General features: G+C 29.6%; 2 protein-coding genes across 4 annotated transcripts; one reads left to right on the top strand and one right to left on the bottom strand.

Moving 5' to 3' along the window:
- Nucleotides 1-693: 693 nt before the first annotated feature.
- On the bottom strand, nt 694-7,970 carry LOC129317330 (probable disease resistance protein At4g27220). Its single transcript, XM_054961674.1, has 3 exons — nt 6,431-7,970; nt 5,948-6,205; nt 694-851 (listed from the first exon to the last, which is right to left on the bottom strand). The coding sequence occupies exons 1-3, from the start codon at nt 7,968-7,970 to the stop codon at nt 694-696; spliced, it is 1,956 nt and encodes a 651-aa protein (XP_054817649.1).
- A 12,717-nt stretch (nt 7,971-20,687) lies between these two features.
- Nucleotides 20,688-24,029, top strand: LOC129318197 (protein ETHYLENE INSENSITIVE 3-like). Of its 3 annotated transcripts, none has more exons than XM_054962829.1 (3): nt 20,688-20,955; nt 21,282-21,357; nt 21,717-24,029. In XM_054962829.1, exon 3 carries the CDS (start codon nt 21,809-21,811, stop codon nt 23,693-23,695), a length of 1,887 nt encoding a protein of 628 aa, XP_054818804.1. In that variant the 5' UTR covers nt 20,688-20,955; nt 21,282-21,357; nt 21,717-21,808; the 3' UTR covers nt 23,696-24,029. The 3 variants fall into 3 exon arrangements, with proteins under 3 accessions (XP_054818804.1, XP_054818805.1, XP_054818803.1); XM_054962830.1 differs by lacking the exon at nt 21,282-21,357 and having other exon boundaries at nt 21,717-21,739; nt 21,803-24,029; XM_054962828.1 differs by lacking the exon at nt 21,282-21,357.
- The last annotated feature ends 1,515 nt before the right edge of the window (nt 24,030-25,544 follow it).

The following is a 25,544-nucleotide window of genomic DNA, read 5'->3' on the forward strand; positions in this document are numbered from 1 at the left end:
TTATTTAAACAGGACCTTCAAGCCCGATCCTTATTTCCGGTTCTTGCTCCGACATGGTAGTGGTAGCTTCTAGAATCTTTCTTCTTCCCAAAACATCCGTTGAAAGCATTGATTGAATCTAATATATAGAAGAAGAGATTTGTTTGTGAAATGAACTAACAAAAACAGAATCTTTAACTAAGAGAAAAGGGTAATTTGGAGAATTCATTCTTTTATTTGTTTTATTTTTTTTATTATATCTTCATGCCATTACCTTAGTAATTCTTTATTCATTGAGTGTGTGTGTTTTGCAAATTGGCCTAAAGTGCATTTAACTCAATATTGAAAAAGAGAGTAAAATTGCACAAATTTTGAACAATTAGTATCTATTATTCCTCCATTCAATATTATGACACTTTTAAATAAATTACACTCTTAATAAATTAGTTAATTATTTTTAAATTACACACTCTTTTCATATTTATTTGTATTAAATAAAATGTCTTAATTAAAAAATCTTATTAATTACATGTTTAATTAAGGGTATTTTAAGAATAACCTTATTACCTATTGAATGAAGAAAGTACATTGTTTCAGCATTTTTTAGGGTGCTAATAGCTACTTCTGGTATATTATGAGTAAAAATACATCTTAACATATACATTATTAATTTTAGGATATTATATAAATTATGTATATTATATTTCTAAATAATTACCTTTTAGATTGAGAGGGATCTGGTCCTTCACCGTAAAGTCCAGGAGGCCTAGGACTACTTAAATCTATAAATCGATGCGTAGTCTCAAATTCGATGATGTCATTATGGTCAAAATCAACAGAATCATCCTCGTCTTCACTTTCTTCAACATTATCTGCAGAATTTATAATCCAATTTACAAAAATTAATGCATGGACAAGAAAAAAAAGAATGAATCAACAAGGGAGAATGCAACATATGGCTCATGCAGCCTTCAGATTTTTCAGATGAGACTAATATTTCAATGTTAACACGCAGTTTATCAAATAAAAAATCATTACAAAGTTCATATCTGAATTAAAAGTATTTTAGACAGAAATCAAATTAAAAATATGGTTTAAATAAAGTTGATAAGTTTTCTTTTTAGAATTTAGATAGATCTAAAAGAAAAACACAAGTAAAAACAAATATGTGTAATCACTTTTGATTTCTATATCTCATTTTCATTAAAAAAAAAAAAAAAACACAAGGTAAAGAGAGAAAAAGAGAGAGGTTTTGGTGAGTCCCACTCTTTTTCTTTCTACAATGCCCGGTTTTTAGGCCCAGAAGGAATTGAAGGACGTTCTTTTTTTGGTGGGCCAACAACATGGGTTTTTCTAAAAGATTTTATTTCCTACAATTGAACCCTTGTTAAAATAATAACTTCACTTATCTTTCATCAAAAAAATAAAATTTCACTTATCATCTTGTTAACTCTTACTTGTTTTAAATTCTTTTAAAAAATTAATTTTTTTTGGAGGTACTTCATTAATATTCTCCCTTCTCAAAATTAGTCTAAATATACATTGTTTAGTTACAATAAGTTCAACATGGACATAAAAATATGAAGAAATAAAAGGTAAATCACTCACAAGTAATCTGACTAAAAAAAAGTCTAAGAAATCACAAAATTACTCCAAAGTTTTATGTCTTTTATTGAGTTGTCAGCTTATTATATAGAAAAGAAAAAACACAATCATTGATCTCTATAATTTTATTGGATTTTGTTTTTAGTTTCCGTAGTTTTTTTTCCTTTTTTCAAAGTACTAAAACTATACGAATTAGAGTAACAAATGTCACCTAATCTTGTTGAAGTTGAAAGGACTAAAAAACACTAAAAAAAACTACAAGGATTAAAAATAAAATCTGATAAAATTATAGGGACCGATAATTATGTTTTCCCTATTGAAAATGTTGATTACTTTTAGGTTTTTTTTAACACGGTTGTTCAGTTGATAACTAGGCAACAATTATAATAATTAGCTATCCAATAGTAATTGATAACTTCAATAAAAAAACATATGACATTAGAGTAATTTTATGATTCCATGTGACTTTTATGTATTCAGATTGTATGTATGGGATGTGAGAGTAATTTTCCCCAGAATAAATGCAAGTTTAAGTGTAAAGTTGAATCAAGCATGCTGTACATGTTTATAGTATGTGTGTGTAGTACGTACCTACGTTTTCAAACATGGGGCAATCCTTAACTTGGAAAGTCCTTGAAGATAAAAACTTCACATCAGAAAAGGAACACTTGCACAAATGTGAGTAAGTCTAGGCAAGTCTTTAAGTATAAGATATTTCAGATTCGGAAGCATATTCTTGTTGAACCCTTCCTCATGGATTTCAAGTTCACAACTAAAAACTTGCTCTAGTTCAGAGCACCTTTTTATTTCCAGATATTCCAACTTTGCAAGATCTCTATTAAGGGGCAAAGAAAAGAGACATTTCAACTTACTGCATCTATGAACTTCAAGCTTAGAAAGTTTTGGGAAGCACAAGGAGTTTGAGGATGGTGGATTTGAGATTATTTCTTCCAACTCTTCACATTCTTTAATGTACAGATACACCAAACATGGAAGGCTTTTGATGATAGTGTTTGAGAAGATAGACTTTAATTTTTTGCATCCAAACACATTCAACTCCAAAAGATTTTGGAAGCTGAGTAAAGTAGGACCCTCCCATAAAGAAATCATGAGGTTGATTGAATGTCTTAAAAACAAAGAATATACTTTTGAGATCATGATGGTCCCTTGTTCTTCTGTAAGAGAAAACTATTTTTCTTCACTTGCCTTGGTTTGAAAATCGGCAACTCCTTTAAAAGTTTGAGAATATTGAAGTTGCAATTAAAAACAAAACAAATCATCTATATTATACTTTTAAGAATTATTAGTTAAAATAAGTTTCAAAAAGACAAAAGGATGATAACCGCATTGAAAATAGACATGCATGCATATTAGGTAAACTTCAAAAAAAATAATAACAACGTAAAAAATTATAATTTTCTTCCTGTCAGAACTTTGATATGGTTGTATACATGAAAATATTATAAGGAAGGTCAGTAATAAATATTTAAAACACATGAAATGAAGTTACATATATATCCACATTCTCATCTTTTAATGTGCCAATTAGAAGAAAATCTATTTGAGTAGTGCAAGTATGAAGTATTTTTATTTATTCATTTATTTCTTGTTCTATGTGCTTCCACCTCTATGTAACTTGTAACTTCCTTATTTTATTTATACAGTTGTAACTAGCAACATTATACATATATATGATTCTAATACACATGTTATTCCTTCTTATTTAAAAGATTAATTTAAAAAAGGTCAAGAGAGAATTGATAAGTACTATTGATTTCCATTGTTGAAGTGAAACCGTTTGAGCTGATCCTAAAATGGGATTAACAAACTGGGGGCATTTGCATATTTTGATGCTACTCTTCATATAGAGAAGAGTGTTTTGAGTTTGTTACACCTTTGAATCTCCAACTCTCTTAGTTCTGGGAAGAAAACTTGAAAATTACATATGTTTTGAGGGTCTTCATTGTTTGCAATTACTTCCTCCAATTCTTCACAATTAGATAAGGTTAGGAATGTCAATTTGGAAAGGTTGTTATGGACAATGGTACTCATAGGGAATAAAAACTTCAACTTTCTACATTGAACCATGTCTAAAGAATGATGAAATTAGAAGCTCAAACCTTGTGTGGGAGTGAGACTTTTTAGTATTTGATGATCAAAACTGAACATCTCTGAGTCCTTGTCACAAAAAATGAATCTATACTAGTCTTGAATTGTAACATTCAGAATTTCAAGCTTGTCTGAATCGAGAACAAGAAGTGGTGGAGAGAGAATTTCATTATTGCCTAATTGGTTGCATTTCAACACATGCTTCCTAACAAGTTTTTGTATAATAGAGAAGTAAAACAAGGGGCAAAAGAAAAAGTAGTTTCAGTTCATTAGAAAGTACAAGAAAAGAAAAGGAAATCAAATCATCAAATATCTCGTAAATTCAAGTAAATATTACAAAATGAAACATAGATAGGATTTGTAAGTATTGAATGAAGCATTTAAAAAACACAGGTGGAGAATACTATTTACCTCTCTAATCCAACTTGCACTTGAACCCACATTTGGAATAATTTTTGGGCACTCATAAACCAAAACACTACAATACATAGATATTTGAACTTAAACCCTTGACAGAAATTAATGATTCTTGGCAACTTCTCAAGTGTTATCAATTTCAAGGTTGGGAATATAATCTCCTTTTCACTATCAACATAATCATGATGTTCAATGTTAGAGCATCTAAAAATTTTTTCCAATTGAGAAGCATTTGATATGCTTAGAGTTGTTAGTTTTAGAAGAATCAAGATAGCATCACTGGTCATAAAGGAGAAAATGGATTTTAGCTTGTTGCACTACTTGATTTCTAAACTCTGTAAATTTGGCAAACAAAATTGAGCTACGAATATATTCTTATGAGTTTCTTCATTCCCCAAACAAACTTCTACCAACTCCTCACAGCAAGATATGGCTATAGAAGTTAACTCCGGAACGCTTTGACATATACTAGCTGAGAAAATAAATTTCAATTTTGCACAATTTGGCACAGATAATTGTTTAAGATGCTAGAAAATTGGAATTTGTGGGATGAATGTAGATACCACCCCATAATTAAAAAGGTGAATGCTTTCTACATTTGAAATAGTTTCCAGTGGCTTGGATTCTTCATTCCTCGGTTGATTATGGTTATGTGAAAGAAAAGAAAGGGAAGGAAAAAAGAAAAACCATTAATATATTTCATTCAAGCATAAAGGCATAAAAAACACGTTAAGAATCATAAAGTAATAATTGTAACTATAACTAAGGGTTTTTTATTAGGAATCCATTGAAGAAGGCAAATTTAATTTTTAAGTCACTTCCTTGATTCCTTATTTTTCAAATTCATTTAAAAAAACTACAAAGTGTAAAGATTTATTAATAGAGTAGGTAACTTCTTGATATGTAATTGCATGAAACCTACTTGCTATTTCATGCATACTAAAAAAATAATCACATGAACTAAGATATTTAGAAAATTATAAATTCTCTATATTTCGCAACATCTTGTGTAAATCAAATGAAAGCATCAAAGGGTAAATGCATACCATATTTGGATATGGTTGCCTAAGTCTTGAATCAACAATGAGAAAAACACATGAAATATTCAATCTTGGACAGTTTGTCCATTTGACTCTCTTTATAGATGGCCACGATTGATGATAGCTTTCTGAGCAAATTCTAATAAGATTTGGGAGGTATTGCAATCTAAGTTCCTCTAAAAGTGGAAGCACCATCGGAGTCTCATTTCCATCATATATTGATATCTCCTATCCAACAAGTTCACCAAATACAAATTCCAACTGAGAAGAATCTCTTATAAGTAGAGATTTTAATTGTATAAACTCTTGAACATAAAAGCTTGGGCAAATAAATTCTAATTTGTTACATTCACAAATTGATGGAATTTCTAAATTTGGGAATCTCAAGTCCTCCCATATATCAACACCATCCTCTTTCACAATTATAGTCTTTAATTCATGACATCTTTTTATTTTAAGCTATTCTACTAATAACAAAGTCCAAGAAGCTGAGATAGGGAAGAGAGAGATCAACCTTGGACAGTCAAAATAGTTGAGGAACTTAAGGTTGACTAAGTTGCAATTAGCAGGAAACATGTTGACCAATTGAGGACAACTTTCTATACTTAGCCTTTCTAAATTTAGGAATAAATGAGGATTAAAAGGGCCATGACACAGATATTTTAGATTCACCATGTACTTCAACACCAACTCAACTAATCGAAGAACCATTGTATCTTCATGAGGAGTAGTTTGATCAGTAATGCATTCAATCTCAAAATAGTGATAAAGGTAGAGTTTAGTTAGCTCATTCATACCTCCTATAGCTTGAACCACATCTAGATTGAACCTTTTATAGCCTTCATGAAGCTCGTAAAATTCAATCACAATTGCTCTTTGTACAAGATCCTTGATCACTAAACTTGAGATGGAGATATTTAACTCTCCAAAAGATAACTCTCTCATGCCTTTATTCCAGAATATAGGTTGCTTGCATTGCCCCATTTTCAATGTATACCTCCTTAATTTTGAAAGAGCAAGGATGTCCACAAAGCATTCATAACAAATTGTGTATCCTGAAGACAATGAATTTCTAGAAAAGTATAATTCTTCTAGCTGTGAACACCTTCTTATTACTTTACAAAAATACTTATCTACTGTACAACCAAACAAATCCAGCAATTTTAGCCTATTTAATTTTTCAAGTCCATTAGGTAGCCTTTTGAATTTGCTACCTTTCATGTCAAGAATTTCAAGTCTTTTTAGGCTTACCACAAAATAAATGTCACCTAAATCCTAACCTTGCAAATGCAAGCTTCGAAGATTAGACAATTGCGACATTGATTGCGGTAGTAGTTTTGTTGAAGAAACAAAATTATTGTTAATCAAAGTAACAACTTTGAGTCTTTGGACACCTTCAAATGATGCATTTGATAAATCTAAGGGTTTGCTTGAATTTAACAATAGAAACTCAAGCCTTGGAGCATCCAAAAGAGAAGGAAATTGAAGAAATTCATCATTTTTATTCCAAGAAGATATAGCACAGTAATCTTTCACTACTTCATCTTCAAGAAATTCATTGAATTCTTTTGCAAAGTTTGCCATGATGGTATAATTCTCTTTAGATGCTATCCATAAAGCTGTATCACGAACCATATCATGCATTTTCACACATTTTTCACTCATGAAGTTGAGAGAGTACATCATTAGTGAAGAGTCAATGAGAACATTTATAACTATTACAACTTGGCTCCTTGCTATTTCAAATGAGTTAGCATCTTTACATAAGCTTAATCCAACTCCATATCTGAAAAGATCTTTAATGAAAATTTCATGATCTTCAGGAAACATAACACACATCAAGAACAACAACTTGACTTCTGCAGATCTCAAATAATCATAGCTTAAGTTGAGACAAGTAAAAGCATCACTCCCAGTCTTATCCACATCAATTGGCTTTGAATGCCTCAACTTGTGCAATACTACACTCACTTCATCAAGTCCTTTTCCTTTCAAGCACTTCCTTATAACCACAATTACAATGGGTAGTCCCTTACATTCCACAGCAACTTCTTGAGCCACTTCTCTAACACCATCTAATCTAGTATGAGTTTGAAATAGAGCCCAAGCTTCATCTTCTATAAGCAGATCCAATGGAACAATTTTCTGGCAATCTATCAAAGCATATACTTCTTGACGACGTGTGGTAAGAAGAACTTTGCAATTTCTCAAACCTTCTTCCCCAACAAGATTCCCTATATCCTCAAGATTCAGCGTAGCCCATACATCATCCAATATAATTAGAATATGTTCCTCTAGACTTTGTAATTTCATTGTAATTCTCCTTGCCTTTCCCATTTCAGTTTCTTCCTCCAACTTGACTCCCAACAAGTCTGCAATTTTACCATGAATATTCCTAATATTTAGAGTTTGGGACACTGTTGTAATTATAACTTGATAAAATAGCTTTGATTCTTTAGCTTTCTTCCCTATTTCCTTCACCAAGGTGGTTTTGCTTGAACCACCCATACCCCACAACCCAATTATAGAGCTCTCATCATCTTCCAGTACTTCCCATAGTTCATTACATGCCATTTCAATTGACTTGAAGAACATAAAATCTTTAGAGGAGTTATACTCTACGTCTGGAACAATGACATGATGGGAAAATCGTTCAAACTTGTCACTCTTTGTATTTAGTCCTATCATTCGCTGAGTTGTCTTTGCCAATGCTTTGCAGAGACGATATCTCTTCCAAGTAGGACACCACCTTTGAAAGCAGCCATTGTTGACCAAATATTCAACAAGTTTTGCTGCTACTGATATTCCCACCTCATCCATTTAAACATATAACAGCAACCTGAAAATTAGTTGAATTTCATGATGTAGAATAAAAGCATCTTAAATACTTAATCCTTCTTGACAATATTATTGTCAAAATGAAATAAGAAAGATCAATTATTGTAACTTTCTTTCTTGCTAAGAGATCTAATTTTTTTCAGCTATTTTTAAACATTAGTGTGACTAAATTTACAGTTTTAGATTATCTTTTTCTATCAGATCAGCGTGAAGTTGAAAGAAAATGAAGTAACAAAAAAAAATATAAGGGCTTATTTATTTTCTATTTTTAAAAACAAAAAAATTAAAAACTTATTTGCATAAGTGTTTTTGATTTAATTGTTTTCAAAATTGTTTTCATCTTTTGTTTTTAAAAGCAAAAAAATGAAACAACCTCAATTTATTTTCATTTTATTTTTCTTGTTTTAAAAATATAATACATATGATTATTAAAAATTATAATTACTTGGATCAATTTTTATTATAAATCACCACTATTAACTGCAGATAACCATGACTATTAGTCTATTTTTAATTCTAAAACTATTGTAAATTAAAATAATCAAATGTATTTTTGTTTTGTTTTGTTTTGTTGTAAAAAATAATTTTGGAAACTATATTACCAAACATTTTTTTAAAAATAAAAAATGAGAGTAGAAATCAAACAGGTCCTAAATTATTTGTTTTAGGATACTTGTTTATTAAAAAAATTACTATTTGCAGAACAATTTTTTGTTTTGAAAAATAAAAAATTTAAAAAAAGTTTAAAAATGTGTTTTTTATCATCTACTCTAAAAAAATTAAAAATTATTTTGAACAACTAAAATATCTTTTTGATATTTTGTCATTTTTTGTTCTACAAAACTAGATAAAAGACAGAAAATATTATGCTTTCATTAATGATAATTATGTAATAAAATAAATAATTCTTTCACCATTTTAAATATGTTTTTCAGAACAATGATTCAAACGGATTTTTTTTTAAAAAAAATTCTACATAATTTCTTTAAAAACATTAAAAAAAGAAAACAGAAAACACAGAATCAAACCAGCTGCAATGGTGAAAGCTCCAATTCCCAGCACAACCAACAAGCTACTCATACTTCCAGAACTGAGAATGATTGCAGATATACCCTTAAGTAAGTGTTACAAATAGAAAAAACTGATCAGAAAATGAAAAACCAAAGCTGACAAAAATGTGGTTTTCATGAAAGATACTTGATCCTTGTTGATAATAATATATCATCAAGATGAAATAAGAAGGATCAGTCGTAGTAGCTTATTTCTTGCTATGAGATCAACCTTTTTTTTCCCCAGCTATTATTAGACATTAGAGAAACTAAAATTTGCTGTTTTAGATTGTAATCTTTTTCTATAAAATCAGTGCGAAGTTGAAAGCAAAGAAGTAACAAATGTGTAAACAAAAAAGGAAAAGAAGAAAAAGAAAAATAACAAGAAGTAACAAATATAGTCTGTAAGTAAAAGATCCAATTCCTAGCACAACAAACTACTCATACTATGAGAACTGAGAATGATTGCAGATATATAATCCCTTGAGTAAGTATTACAAATAGAAACTAATCAGAAAATGAAAGACGAAAGCTGAAGAAAATGAGGCTTTGATCTTCATACCAGATAAACTCTGCTTGCAAATTTTCAAGAGCGAGATGAACAGATCAATTCCACTGCAATGACCGGACTTTTCATGAGATTGATTCAGCTGGGAACAATAGTGCTCTCTGTGAGAGAGAGAGAGAGTGGCAGATAAAGTTCCACAATGACCAGACTTTTCGTGAGCTTGAGTGTGTGATTGAATTAAAATATTTATAACTAAGATTAGGATTAATTGAGATTAGCAAATTGAAGTTAAAAAAAAAGTTAATTAATATAATGTGATTTATATTTGAATTTTTTTTTTTCAGAAGTCAGTTAAATAAATTAAAATTTATTTAAATAATTTGATTCAAAAGTCAGTAGATATTTTTAATGACCAAAATGAACATAAATTTTTTTATATATTTTTTGACTAATTTATAAGTAAAAAATAATAAACTTAACATTAAAATTAATAAGTAAAAAATTTTAAATATTCAATTATAATAAAGTTAAAATAAATTCCTAACTTATAAAATATTCAATCGATATGATCTACAAGTTGATTTTTAATTATATTATGAATAATTTTTTGCATATTTAAATTTGGACATTTTTTGCATAATTACAAATTTATTTTTTCATATAATGACCTGGAATTTAATTAAAATTAAAAAATTGATGGTGAGATATTTTAATGATATTATATGTGCGTGTGTGTGTTTTTGGTACAGGTTTATCAAAAAGGAAAGTTGCTCTAGTGAGTGAGTCTCGTTTTATTTTATTTAGCCTTATCAAATTAAAATTATGCCCCTACCTTAATCAGTTTTTTTCGCTCTTTCCTCTCTTCTTTCCTTTTCAACCATAACGCTAAAGAGAGAGTGAAGAAGTCTCATCAAAATGCTAAAGAAGAGTGCAAAAGCCAAGAACCCTCCACCATCTCTGTCTTTGTTTTCTCTTTCCTTCTATGTTCTTAGTTGGCCGTCAATGTGAGAGGGAGTTGCCATGAGTTTGCCATTCAAGCTCTTTCCTTCTCCGATTGAAAACGCCGACACCAACTGTGGTTCTTTGGTCCATGTGGTTGTGTGTTTGTGTTCAAATCTTTTCCATTCATCTTTGTCTTTGTCCATAGCTGTGGGTTCGTGTCGCATGGATGCATCTGAACTTCTTCTCCCATTGTTCTAGCTGTGCGTCGTCAGAGTGCAATGGATAGTGATGGTGCCACCTGTAAGCAATGCAAACAAGGGAGGTCACAAAAACAAGAATGACTGTGCACACGAGAAAAGTGAAGCAAAGCTAGAGCTCGGGTAAAAAGATGAGAAGAGAGAGAAAGCATAAAAATTTAAAAAACATTTAATGCTTTCCAACAGATCAACGCCAACATGAATGGAAAAGCCATATCTGATAGCTTAGGGAAAAATGTTCGCTTACACCCTAACTTTAATTGAAAATTTTTGCTCATTCAAATAAGATTTTTTGAGTCGTCCAAACATACACTTAGTCATCTTTTTTCAACTCATGAATCGGAAGTGATGCTGCTCCTTCTTTTTCCTTTGAAGGCAAGCTAGTTCCTAGAAGCTGTTATAAATCTGCTTTCTATATATTTAGGGTTTTGATTGGATAAATTTCCAATTGGAATGGGTCCCAAAATGGATACGAACTCACAATTTAAAAAAGTGAAAGAAATGACGCGTCCTAGCCACTCTCTCCAATCTCATACGCACACAAAACACAAAAGAACTTTACAAAATTAAAAAGTAAACTTAATTATAAAATATCTTATAAAAATATGACATAATGTTCCGTTTTGTTCTTTGTAGTATTCTATTTTTTATGATAATATTTTAAGATAAAAAAGCAAATTAGCCTTCAAAATTATATATGCAGGGGTGTATGAAAATCTAAATTTATTTTTTATGTAATGTTTTCTTTTAACTTTTAAAAATGATGTAATTTAATCACTGTCATTAATAAAAGTTAACTTAGATAGTTAGTAAATCAAAAAATAATAGAAAAGTATTAAAAAATTATAACAAAGGACTTAAAAATTATATATAAGGATCTAGAATATTTTAGAAAAGGATCGGGGAAATTTTATTGATCATTTTCTTAATTTTTAAACTTATTTTCTATTATTTTATGGTCAGCTAATAATTAAAATTAATTTTTATTAATATCAAAGGTCAAATTCTCTGTTTTCAAAAATCAAAGAGGAACATTATAAAAAAAAATTAGGGTCTTAAACGTTCATGAACTTATAGTTTAGGGATCAAGTTGCTCTTTTTTCTTAATATTTATATCCCTTTAATTAATTAATTAATTATATATATATATAATTAAAAATAAAAGAGTTAATGAGCAAAATAGATTCTAAAATACTGTGTGAAAAATGCCCTAAACCTTAAACTCTTAAAATGTACAAAATAGATCCTAAATTTTTAAATTCATAATAAATTAAACCATACCGTTAACTTTTTTAATGTTGTTACTATTCATTCATTAATTAGGGGCCACAAACCCTAAACTATTATACGAGTAGTGTCCTGAATCCTAAACTTTAAAATTTCAAGCAAATTACCCCCAACGTTTATGTATAAAATGTTAATTATTATGTATACTAGATTAGCCTCAACGTGGCCCGCCAGGGTGAACGCATCATTGACCGTGGTGAATGACCTATAATTTTGTAAAATGATATTTTTGTCCTTTTTGCAATATTTTTCAAATGATTAGTATATTATGCTTTCGTATACTCTATAACTTTGATTTAGTCTTATTTTAAATAATATTTATTTATTTAATGGTGAAAACTTGAAATCTCATTTAAAAAGAAGTTTAAATATTAGATGATTTTAAAAATAATGGATGCAAAATCTAACAATTTCATCAACAAATGTAAAATCTAAATTAACTGGTTAATTAAAATTTTTTAATATTTAAATTTCTTTTTCAAGAGGATCCTGAGTTTTAACCATTAAATAAATAAATATTATTTGAAACAAGACTAAATTAGAGTTATAAAGCATATAGAAGCATGAGATATCAATCGTTTGGAAAAATAGGGAGGGCAAAAATGTCATTTCACAAGATTATAAGATATTAGCCATAGCTATCGATGCGTTCACCCTGATGGACTGAGGTTAATTTGATCTACATAATAGTCAACATTCTATACATAAACATTTGGAGTAATTTTCTTAAAATTTCAAAATTCAGTGTTTAGGACGCTACTTGCGTAATAGTTTAAGGTCTGTGATACTAATTAACAAATGAACAGTAATGGTGTTTAAAAAAGTTAACGATAGAGTTTAATTTGTTATGAATTTAAAAGTTTAGGATTTTTTTTTTTTTTGCACATTTTAAGAGTTTGAAGTCTAGAGCGCTTTTCTCACAATATTTTAAAATCCATTTTGTGCATTAACCTAAAATAAAATACTTATAATAAATAAAACAAAGATAACAAATTTTATTAATCTAAGAGATAAATATTTCAAACACCTAATATAACGAATATCGCGGAGTAGGAGTAAGTGTTATCACGCGTTTAAGCACAATATGTCTCTTCTTACTTTTCAACTGGGTGGTGTCCATTATTTTCAATTCCTTAGGATCCCCAATTCAAAAGTAAAAGTAAAAGGAAATTTTCATGATTTTTTTTTTACTTTTCTAAAGTTAATTAATTATCTTTTATATCATTTTTAATTTTAATTAAGGTGATATCAATAAATTATGAGTTTCACATAGTCAAAGTTAATCAATAGCTGGGAGAAAGGTCAAGGACTAAGAGTTATAATATTTCAATTTAATTTTAGGAAAAATTATAAATAGTACTCATGGACCAAGCTTATTTGTAAATAAATTTTGTGAAATTCAAAAATCACAACTAAACTTCGTAAGACCTGAGTGTAATTTCAAAGCAGGGTAAAAAAATAATAATGCCTCTATTAAATATATATACATTACATCAGTCAAATAATTTACAACTATTTCATTAATAGTTTATAATTTTAATTTTAATTTTTTATAATTGTAACTTTATATATTCAATAAATAAATTGATGAGTTTAATTATTGAATATATAAAGTTATAGTTGTAAAAATTTAAAGTTAAAATTATAAATTACTGATGAAATAGTTGTAAATAATTAATGTTAAATTTTTTTAGTAATGCATGATTGTTTAACTATTGGATATGTAAAGTTAAAATTATAAAAAGTTAAAATTATAATTATAAATTATTGATAAAGTAATTATAAATTAATTATTTGATTGATGTACGTATGTAAGTATGTTCAATGGGAATATTATAGTCTTTGCCATCTAATTTCAAATTATACTCAAATATTAAGAGATTTGGTTATGATTTTTAAATTTTATAGAACTTATTTATGATAAATTTACTCCACGAAGCTTATACATAATTTTTTTTATTACTGAGCAACAGGCATTTCTCTCTCACTACAATATTTTCATATTTCATGAAATGATGTCTACCTCCAAGTCACAAGTGAGCTTCGTTTAAATGTGGGCTTAAACTTATTGAAATGGGCCAAAGGTTTTATCAACTTGAATTTATGAGAAGGATTTAGGATATATAAAGACGAATGATTGAGGTCATGGGGTGAAAAATTTGTCATTGTCTAATCTCTGCGCAACTTCCTTTTCCTCTTGCTATGTTTCTACTGTGGGATTTTCTTCTTGTCATAGCAACTTGCAACCTTCAGTCTTTTAAATTTATTTTAATTATTAATTTAATTTACTAAATTTAAATTTTATTAAGTTAGTTTATTAAATTTATTTTGAGTATCGATTTGGTCTTTATTATTTTTAATTATATAAATATATTTATTTATTAATATTTTAAAAATTAAATATATAAATTTTCTAAAATAATATTCAAACAAAAAGGTTAAAAGATCTAGAAAATAAAAAATTACTCAATGTAATTTATCTTTATTTTTTAAAAATTTCATTAATTTTAACAAAAAAATTTTAAATTATTTATTTAAATATTTACACTTAATTATTTAAAGTTTTTTTAAAAATTGGGAGAGAGCGTAGAAAATAATATAATAAGGACAAGTTAATAATTTTAATTTTTTTAACATAATTATAAATAAAAAATTAAGTAATTTTAGAATCATTAACAGAATATTTCTAATGGTGTGAGTTAAGAAAAAAACACATAGGGAAACTTTTAAAAAAACGTTTTTAGATTGCGTGAGGTTTAGGAATTTCTGCAAGCACAAATATATATATATATATATATATACATACATATTTTTGTGTGAGACTTCTTGGATTCAATTCAACGGAAAAACATTAATCAAAAAAGCTTTTCTCCCAAAATTTCTTCTCAAATAAGAGATTATTTTCGTAAATTTAAAAATATAAACACATTACAAAAAAAATTCTCATTTTCAAAGTCCTATCATGCAATTTGCCTTGATAAAATTCAATTCCGTAATTTCGTTTAAGATTTTACATTAAGAAACTTCAAAGTAATAATGATTTTTAATGGCTAAAATTAGTTTTTTTTATTACTCATAGATATTCTCCTATTGGAAGCAATATTATTTGAGGCATTGTCGAGCACTAAATGTAAACACCTTTTTCATCATAAATTCCATCATAAATATATATATAAACCTATTTATTATTGTCTTTACTGTAACTTATCTCTTATAAATAAGTCTGGAGGTGGTATTTTTTAGACATATTTTTGTAAATCTCAAGAGATTCATGTACTGTAATTAATTAAATCATGCACTAATTAATTAAGACATGTTCTTCTAGGGTTGCACCATTTCACGTCAACTAGGTACCTTTTCAAAATTTTAATTACAAACAATAAAGTCACTTCTTAAACACTATTTATTTATACAATCTGAACCTAAAATCTTGTTCATGTATTGTGATTTATTACATGCTGTGCGTATGTAGATAAAAAAACAACTTATTCATTAGCTTTAAATATTATAACTCATTTTTGGGGACTACTCATAAGTCTAATAACTAGTTTGTGATAATGTTTCGTCCAATTTTTTTTAAAAAAATAAAACTGAACTACTCATATTTTTATAGTGAGAAGTGTTTAAAATTTTTTTGGAGCAAAATATATTTTGATAATTTTTTTGATCAAATATCTTAATAATTTTTAAGTGCTGATGAAATTTAATAATTAAAATTAAAATATTTATTCAAAAGAGAACTTGGGCTACTCAGGATACTAGTCCAATACCTATCCGGGGGATAATGTATAGATTGTGTTAATGTTTTTCTTTTTTTTTACATTATATAATAACCCTTAATTCATGGGTTGAGCCGAGTAGCATCACATTGGCAGCGATCAGGATTATGTTAATGTTTTGTCTTTCCCTCGAGAAGGAAGGAAAAAAAAAAAAAGGTACGACATGGGTCTTGTCTTTTGGGCCCAATCGTTGGCCCAATCGTTGAAGGCTTAACAGGTCCATTTAACCAGAAACTGGACTAGATATGAGTGTTCCTGTATACAATTCAGCCCATTGGAAAATATGCGAGTAAAAAAAAAAATACCATAGCAAACAAATTCTAACGAAATTGATTATCAATCCCTATTTGTACTTTTTCTTTAAGTTAATAAATCCTATAACAATGAGGAAAGAAAATATTTTTAGGGATGAAAATGTGAAACCATCAATTTTTTGGTATTATTTAAATATATAAAAAAAATGAAATAGTGTAATCGTAGCTGTAAAAAATAGGGTAATTTATACCATGTTTTTGTAAAGCATACAAGAGATTCATGTACTGAGCTGATCAATTAATTCATGTACTAATTAATTAATAACATGCTCTTGGATTGCAGTTGCGGCACACCACCGTTTCAACCGAGGTACGCACCGTTTCAAAACTTTGCATGAAATGGAACAATTCTTTATTAGCATTTATTATATAATCTGACCCTAAATCTTTTGCATTTATTGCGATTTTACTACACGTTATATATAGATAAAAAAAATTAAAATCAGATCTTAATTTAATAAAATCCTAGATGCTGCATTAGTAGTGGCTAGTACATGTATACATTGTATGTAAATAGATAAATTTTAGTATGGATTCTGTGCAGCATATCATTTATATTATATTTAATAAAATTACATCATTTCAATTAAACAAAATCTGATATGTAATTATTTTTAATAATTTTTTTTTTGAAATTGAGTGTCTATTTGATTTTTCATATTTTCTTTTTCTGTTATCCTTAATAATATAATTAATGTATATTTACAGTCATTTAATTTTTATTGAATAGTCTATACATGGTAATTAGGTGTTGGCCAAAAAATATATAAATGATAGTTAGATCCCAAAATTTTTAATTAATTTTCTCACAATTTTTTTTTAAATGAGTTGTGAATATCAATTCAAATGCTTACAAACATAAATCCCACTCCCAATATCTTATTTGTGATTTAAAATTTTGAATTTGCACTTGTTTGAATTAATATATGCAACTCAATTTTTAGAGAACTTTGTCACTTAACTATCATTAATTTAAAGCTTTGGGATCTAATTTTTATTCTTCCAATATTCTAAGGCTTTTTACATATAGAACGAAAAGATAAAAAATATTTATATTTAATAATTTGATGAAAGTTTTTTCAATATTAAAAACAAATTGGTATTGTGTTTAAATTGATGCCATGTCACTACGTGTAAAATATTCGGAAATATCAAATTAATATTAGTAAGGTATTGACAGCACGCATCGCTAGAATTATAAAAGTTTTTTCAATTGAACAAAAAAAGCTTTTTGAGTTATAAATTACACATAAGAAAAGAAATAAAATACGGTTAAATGACAAATTAATCTCTAAACTATATGTTTAAGAGTTTCTGAAACTTTAAAATTATTTTCAATATCATGTTTTTTAAATTTTTAAAAATATTACAATCTGAATAATATTGTTAATAAAAGTTAATTTTAATTGTTAATTGATCAAATTTTTTTGTAAAAAGTAACTCAAAAAATGACCAAGAAATTATCATAATGTCCGAAAAAATTGCAGAAAATAATCAAAAAACTTTGATGGGTCCTGTTTTTATAATTTTAAGATTATTTTTTAATCAACTAAAGCTTAAAGTTAATTTTTACAATGTCATTAGATTATATCATTTTTAAAAATTAAAAAATATTTAATAAAATAAGTTTAAGGTCACAGATGTTAATGAAGTTATAGTGCATGAGTTAATTTGCTTTTTTACCTAATAAAATATGAAGATAAAATCACTGAAATAAAAAAGTTAGTATATTTAAAAATTAATGAGAATAAATGTGTTAAGATGTGTATCTGAAACTCCCATAAAAGGCTAAAAGGGGTGGGAAATGAGAGTAAAAGACGTGTTTTTGAACAAAAAACAGGAAAAGACGTGTCTCTTCTGTTTTTTTTACCGTTCAAAATGCATGTTTCTATAATTCTCTGATTTTATTTATAAAATAGAGAGAGAATTTTTTTATTCTATTTATAAATTATTCCATTACATTTTTATTATAAATTTTTTCATTTAACCTTTATTGAATGTTAAAAAAAAATATTATTAAAATATGTATACACGACTTGAATATATAAATGGCATAAAACAGTGTTATAGTAAAAGAAAAATAAACAACAAAAGAAACATCAAGAAAATTAACAACGAAACACTGACTTTACGGCATGGAGCAGAAGCCTCTGACTAGGCAAGCCACCGGACCAAGCTAGACAAAAAAGAGAGAAGAAATGATAAATCAATTAGATTCATCGTATTAAAAAAATAAAAAAGTAACAACATGATCTGAAAAGGAAGACAGTAAAATCTAACTAGAATGAAGGACATTACTGATAGCAAGAACTAAAATTATAACAGTGATAACAAGTTTTATAGTCAATTATTATAGTTATGGTGGGGATGATCCCTGTAAATTTTTTTTGGTAAGGTTATGTGATAACAATTTCACGGTTCCAGCACTTTTTTATGTATCAATAGTTTTATTGACAAAGTTATAATAAAAAAAAACTTAAGATTAAGGGTCATTTTTATTTTTAAATTATAAATGACTTTTAATTTTAACTATAGGTTAATTATATCTTTTAACTTTAAATATTCTCTCTTTTATTACTTTAACGTTAAAAATACTTAACGTTCATTAATTATCAGTGAGTTTTACTATTTTTTTAATAATTTTTATTAAGTTAAGGATATTTTTAACTTTCAATTTCTATTTAAATGATTTGATAAAAAAATTCTATTTAAATGATCATTTTTTACTCTCAACTCAAATATTTTATAATAAATAATATAATGTGGAGCTTATTAACAGTTAACTAATAGTAAGAAAATAATAGGGCGATGAAAAAAGGAAATCTTTAAAATTAAGAGATAAAATTAACTTATAATTAAGTTTAAAGACATTTATAACTTTTTGTGCATAGTTTGGGGGCAAAAATAATTTTTAATCTAAAAATTTATAAAATTATTTTAATTATATTAAAATATATTTTAGTCTCTTATTTAAATTTCCCTAATTTTGGAGGTAAAAGGGAGGAAAGGAAGTGAAGAAATTTTTTTAAAAAAAAATTATATATAAATCTCACACAATATAATTAATTACTATAAAATTTATTGATAACAATATTTTGACTCAATTATTAATAAATCTTACAGTAATTAATTATATTATATATGATTTTAAAATAATTATTCAAAATTTTTTTTAACCAAATAAGCGGAGGGTAGTAAAATACTAAAATCCCTACACGCCATTCTAAATCCCTCCCACCAAACAGGCGAGGAGCCGTGGAAATTTAATCCACGTGAATCCTTTTGGGGTAAAAAGTGAAGAGTGTATTTTTCCCCCTTTTTTATCCTTTTTTTGGCCCCGGTCCAACAAAAGTGAAGAGATTGATTTCATGCTTTTTTCCTGACACTGACGGTAATGACTCAAGTCAACCCTTTTTTTTTTTTTTTGGAAAAGAATTATCTATATATGTATTTCTAAAAAAGCTCAAATCAGACCTCGTACTTTAATATCTACAACTGCTATGCATTTTTTAAATTAATCAGTGGCAATTCCGCACTCTTGTTTTAAAATTTTAAAAATGACAAGAAATTTAATAATAATAATATTATTATTAATATAAAAAATTAATACATGATAAAAGAGTAATAAATTATAATGGTCCTATTAATAATTTTTGAATATTGAGTCATATATTTTATTTTTATATAATATAGAAATTGATTTAAAATTTTAAAAAATGTTATAATAAAAAAATAAGTCATATCATTATGATTTACGAATATTAATTAAAGTTTGTTTTAAATTTGATGTTATATATTTATATATTACACCTTGCTACCTAGGCTACACTCTGTATAATTTTAAATTTTACTTATAAAAAAAAGCTTTATAGTGCAATAATTAAAAATAGATTCTTCTAAATTTAGCATTGACTTGAATTTGATAATTTTTAAACATGAATTAATATATACTAATAAAATTTAATCTACACGGTGCAAAATTACACAAGTGTTGGGAGATAAATTTAGTAACACCTTTACTGACTTTTTTTAAATTAGTAAAAATATTTAATCAAAATTCAAGAAAAATATTAGAACTTTTTAAAGAGATAATAAAATTTTTCAGTTTCTTAAATTGGCCTCAGTTATTAATTTAGTTCATTAAATTTAATTTTTATTGGTTTAATTTTTAATATTTAAATATCTGGCAACACTATCAAAATTTACTCACATCAATAACGAAATATTAATGATAGAAATATATATTAGTAAAAAATATAATTATTTAGGTAAAAAACATGTTCAAAAATTTTAATATCCAGAAAGAAAAAAAGAAAAGAAAAGTAAGTTTATTATAAAGAAGGAAAATCGCGTATTCTTTCTTCGGTTGACAAAAGAAAATCGCGTATTCATTCCTAGTTTCCTACACACCAAAGGAACGCGTTTAATAAATTTGGGAGGCAATAAATACAGAAACGAATGGGTATGTCCCAAGGCAGGCGATGGATAAGAATCGAACTTGAACATGAACTGATGAACATGAACTGATATATAAATATCTCTCCATTTCTCACATTCCTCAAATTTTGGTCTACCCCACCAATGCCTCCATCCTCCACTTCCTCTCTCTCGTTCTTCAAGGACACCCCAGGGTCCACTTCCCACTTATAAAGCAATAAAACCGCCATCATCCTCACTTCTGTCCCTCTCTCTTTCTTCGCATCTTCCTTCTTCTTCTTCTTCTTCTTCTTCTTCTGAGCAACTCTCAGAAACCCGCCTTGTTCTTCTTTTACATTTGACCCGTGCTGACTGCGGAAGAGGAATAAGTCCCAGTTTTTTTTGGGATCTTCTGGTGAGATTCCTTTCCCTGCTTTTGCTTTCCTGCTTGCATGCTTGCTTTTTTGCTGTTCTGTTCTGTTGTTCCGATCTGTGGGGTTCTTCTGGGGTTTATGGTTTTGGTGTTGTTTGAATTGAAGGTGATTCTGTTGTTGCTTGGTGGATCTGTATATGGGTCTTAATGATGGGTTATTGTATCTGCTGTTGATTTATGATCTAATTTACTTTTTCAACTTGCTGTCGATTGTCTGAGTGATTTGAGTTTCTCTGAGATCCTGTTTTGGGAGCCTGCTTGGAAAGTTTCTCTGGGTGTTTTGTTAATATTCTTTTATATTTTTGAAGAATTTTGGATTCCTCTCTTGGATACATCCTTTTGATGATTTGTTTGAAGAGATATTCTGGAAAATCGGTCTGAAATGTAAGTGTCGTCTCCATAAATCACCATATTAGTGGCTGTTTATGTTTTTGTTTGCAAGGTTTGCGTGTGGGGGGTTAAGATCTGTGCAATCAATTAAGTCCTGATTGCTTGATTAATGTATTGACAGGCTAAATATTTTGGATGTAGTCCTGTTAATAATTTTTCATTTTGTTTACCAGGCAATTTTAGTTTTTAATTCATATTTTACCCAATATCTAGATTTCTGCGTTAGAAATGAAGGAAGATTCTATAGATGAAAATTATATGCCTGAAACACCCTCTTCATATGGAAGCATTTGATTTTGTTTGGTTTTCCTGGGTTTAACTACAACTATTCTTTGTTTCATGTCTTTTGACAGGTGTAAAGCTTTTCAAAGTTGAGGTATTGTTGAATTTGATCTTTGTATAAAAGAAGTGCAAAAACGCTGATCTGCAAGCTTTACAGGGAAAGATGATGATGTATGAAGAGATGGGGTTCTGTGGTGATTTGGATGTGTTGCATGCTCCCCATGGGGAAGGAGATGTTGTTGCCCGGCAGGCTGAACCAGAGGTGGCTGTTGAAGATGATTACAGTGATGAAGAAACCGATGAGGACGAGCTCGAGAGGAGGATGTGGAGGTACAAGATGCGCCTGAAACGGTTGAAGGAACAAGGCAAATCCAGGGAAGGAATAGATGCAGTGAAGCAAAGGCAATCCCAAGAACAGGCAAGGAGGAAAAAGATGTCAAGGGCACAAGATGGAATCTTGAAGTACATGCTGAAGATGATGGAGGTTTGCAAGGCACAAGGCTTTGTTTATGGGATAATTCCAGAGAAGGGAAAGCCTGTGACTGGGGCATCTGACAATCTTCGTGAATGGTGGAAGGATAAAGTCAGATTTGATAGGAATGGGCCGGCTGCCATAGCCAAATATCAAGCAGATAACGCAGTCCCAGGCAGGAACGATGGATGCAGTTCTCTTGGTCCAACTCCACACACCCTGCAAGAACTTCAGGACACAACCCTGGGTTCTCTCTTGTCTGCACTGATGCAGCACTGCGATCCACCTCAGAGACGATTTCCATTAGAGAAAGGAGTTCCTCCACCATGGTGGCCCACTGGGAATGAAGATTGGTGGCCCCAAATCGGTTTACCTAAAGATCAAGGCCCTCCACCATACAAGAAACCACATGACCTGAAGAAGGCATGGAAAGTAGGTGTTTTAACTGCTGTTATAAAGCATATGTCTCCAGATATTGCTAAGATTCGCAAGCTAGTGAGGCAGTCGAAATGCCTTCAAGATAAAATGACAGCCAAGGAAAGTGCCACCTGGCTTGCCATCATCAACCAGGAGGAGGCTTTGGCAAGAGAACTATACCCTGACTATTGTCCCCCATTATCCTCAGCTGGAGGTAGTGGATCTTTGGTCATCAATGATTGCAGTGAGTATGATGTTGAAGCGGCTGAGGATGAGCCAAACTTTGATGTGGAGGAACAGAAACCTGATAATCTTAACCAATCCAATATTGGGCTGGATAGAATGAGGGGTAGACTTCCAACTCAGCAACCTTTTCCAATCAAGGGAGAGATTGTGACAAATTTGGATTTCATTCGGAAGAGGAAGGTTCCCAATGACTTTGGCTTGATGATGAACCAGAAAATCTACACCTGTGAGCACCCACAATGCCCTTACAATGATGTTCGCCTTGCTTTTGCTGATAGGACATCCCGGGACAATCATCAATTGAATTGCCCATATAGAGGCAGTTCCTCAGATTTTGGTGGGTCAAGTTTTCATGTTAATGAGGTCAAGCCAGTTATCTTCCCTCAATCCTTTGTTCAACCCAAACCTGCTGCTCAGTCTGTTAATTTTGCTGCACCTTCACTAAATCTATCAGGGCTTGGAGTTCCTGAAGATGGCCAGAAAATGATTAGTGACCTTATGTCAGTCTATGATACGAATGTTCAAGGAAGCAACAAGAGCACAAGTTCCAGTAACCGTGTCACCGTGGAAAATCAGAATCTTTCCCCGTCCAACATTCAACAACAACACAACAATTTCTTCTCTGGTCAAGGAGTTGTTATGGAGGGAAGCTTCTTTGAAGACTCAAACATGTCCAGTAATCAGATATTTGCTCGTGAAGAAGGTCATTTTGACCGGTTCAAGGCTCTGAACTCACCGTTTGAGGCCAACAATCATATCAACAACAACAGCAATAACAACAACTTCAATTTAATGTTTGGGTCCCCTTGTGATTTGGCATCCTTTGATTTTAAGGATGATATACAAGCAGGAGTAGGAGGAATGGAATCTCTTCAGAAACAGCCAGATTTATCTTCAATATGGTATCACCAGTGAAGTGACTTTTTTTTCAAAGAACTCATGTATCATGGGACTCTCTATTTTTCCTTCAAATCATGTGAAGCTCCCGTGGCTAAGAAAAAAGTTCACTGCATTTTTCTCACGTGTAATCCATGTAGGTTTTGGCCCCAAAAAAGGAAAAACAGTCCTTGTAGGTTAGATATTATTATTGTTCTATGCTTGGCAGGTCTGGTATTATATGGGGTTAATAAACAATGGAATCTCCCATTATGTAGCCCTGTATTTTGTGTGTTTCATTATTAGTGTAGCCATGTTGTCATAATATTTTATGTATGAATGTGATATAAATAAGTTGAGTCTCTTTTCTAAATTTCAGTTTCACCACCATTGTCATGACCTGAACGTGCCATCAAGACATATTTTTGTGTAAGGTAAAGCCTCTGTATTGAGTCTAACTAACGGTTATTGTCAAACATGACTTGGTGGGCTCCATTATGTTAAAAGATGCTTTTCATTATTTGAAGCTTGTAAATAGTATCATCAGTGGACTCTACTATTTTGGTGGGTTCACTTGTTTGCATGTGAAGATTATGTATAGTGTGTTTTGTGACACACGGTTCAATGAACTCTACCTTATTTCCATTGACAGCGACCTGATGTTATTTCAGATTCGAGTATTGTCGGGTCTTCAATAAAAAAATAGTTGCCCTCTAGCAGAGCCGACCTGAATTCGAGATCTTACTCGAGGATTTTATTGAATCTCTTCTACTCAAACTATGTTTATGGGTGGAACATAGTAAAAATTGGTTGGGAAGGAGAGGCTGAGGAAGGGTATATGCTGATATGATGCCTTTTTTTTTTTTGGTTGTTGCTCGAGCATATCTGGAGGCATGTGAAATGGACCCCAGAAACAGATGGAGGAATGGGAGATGGATGCCAAGTTGAGAGATGTGTTGAGTTGCGTGATGAAGTTGAAAACTAGTGTTTGGGGGTGGTGGGGTCTTTCAGTCTTTGTGAGGGACTGGTCTCTGTCTTCTACAAAGTCCTTGGTCAATGAACCAGCAAGCTTTTTAATGTCTTTTCTTCTCTCAACTTTGATGAAATGGAAAGTGCCTTGTTCGTGAGTGGCCATGGAAAATAATGCCCTAGGCGGCTGTGTTTTTTTATTCTGATATTTCAAGTCTTTGATTTAGACTAATCTGATCAACAGTTTACCAATTTACCTCTCATCAAAAATTTAATAGTTACTAAATATCCAAAATTCGAGCTTGAGACCTCTAATTAGGGGGATTAATCTCCTAGCCACTAGAACTAAGCGCCCGGCGGTGGCTGTTTTTCTTCCTTCATATGAGGGTTGGTTTTCCTCCCCCACCACCCCACGTGTTGCTGTTGAATTTTTTTTTTCCTTCTTCTTTAGGTATGAGATTCTCCTAATTAGATGTCAAAATTCCTTCTTCTTTTTCCCCCTTTTGATATGAAAAATGCCACAAATTAGTAGATTTTTTCTGACGTTTAAAAACTTGAGTAAATTGGCTCAATGATAGTTAAAAATATATTAACTTAAAATTATGGAAGAAGTTTTTGAATATTCTGAAATGTGGCTTATTTACAATTAGTTGTGGAATAATTTTTCCTTTTTATTCTCAAAACAACTAAAAAAAAACTTGTGTGATAGAATAGCAAAATTTCTATAACTGAGTGATTATGTTCATGACCCAATTATAATCATATATCACTTTAATATTTGAACTCTTTTGAACACTTTATCATTAGCTTAGTAGGAGTAATTTATTTCAAAATTGAGAATAATAACAAAATTTTAAATTTGAGAAGAATAGGTGTTTTGTCATTTTAATTTAACTTAAATATTAATTCAGTCACATTA

Source organism: Prosopis cineraria, unplaced genomic scaffold (assembly GCF_029017545.1).
Source record: "Prosopis cineraria cultivar Desert tree isolate PC_DT_omini unplaced genomic scaffold, ASM2901754v1 PC8, whole genome shotgun sequence".
NCBI lineage: Eukaryota > Viridiplantae > Streptophyta > Magnoliopsida > Fabales > Fabaceae > Prosopis > Prosopis cineraria.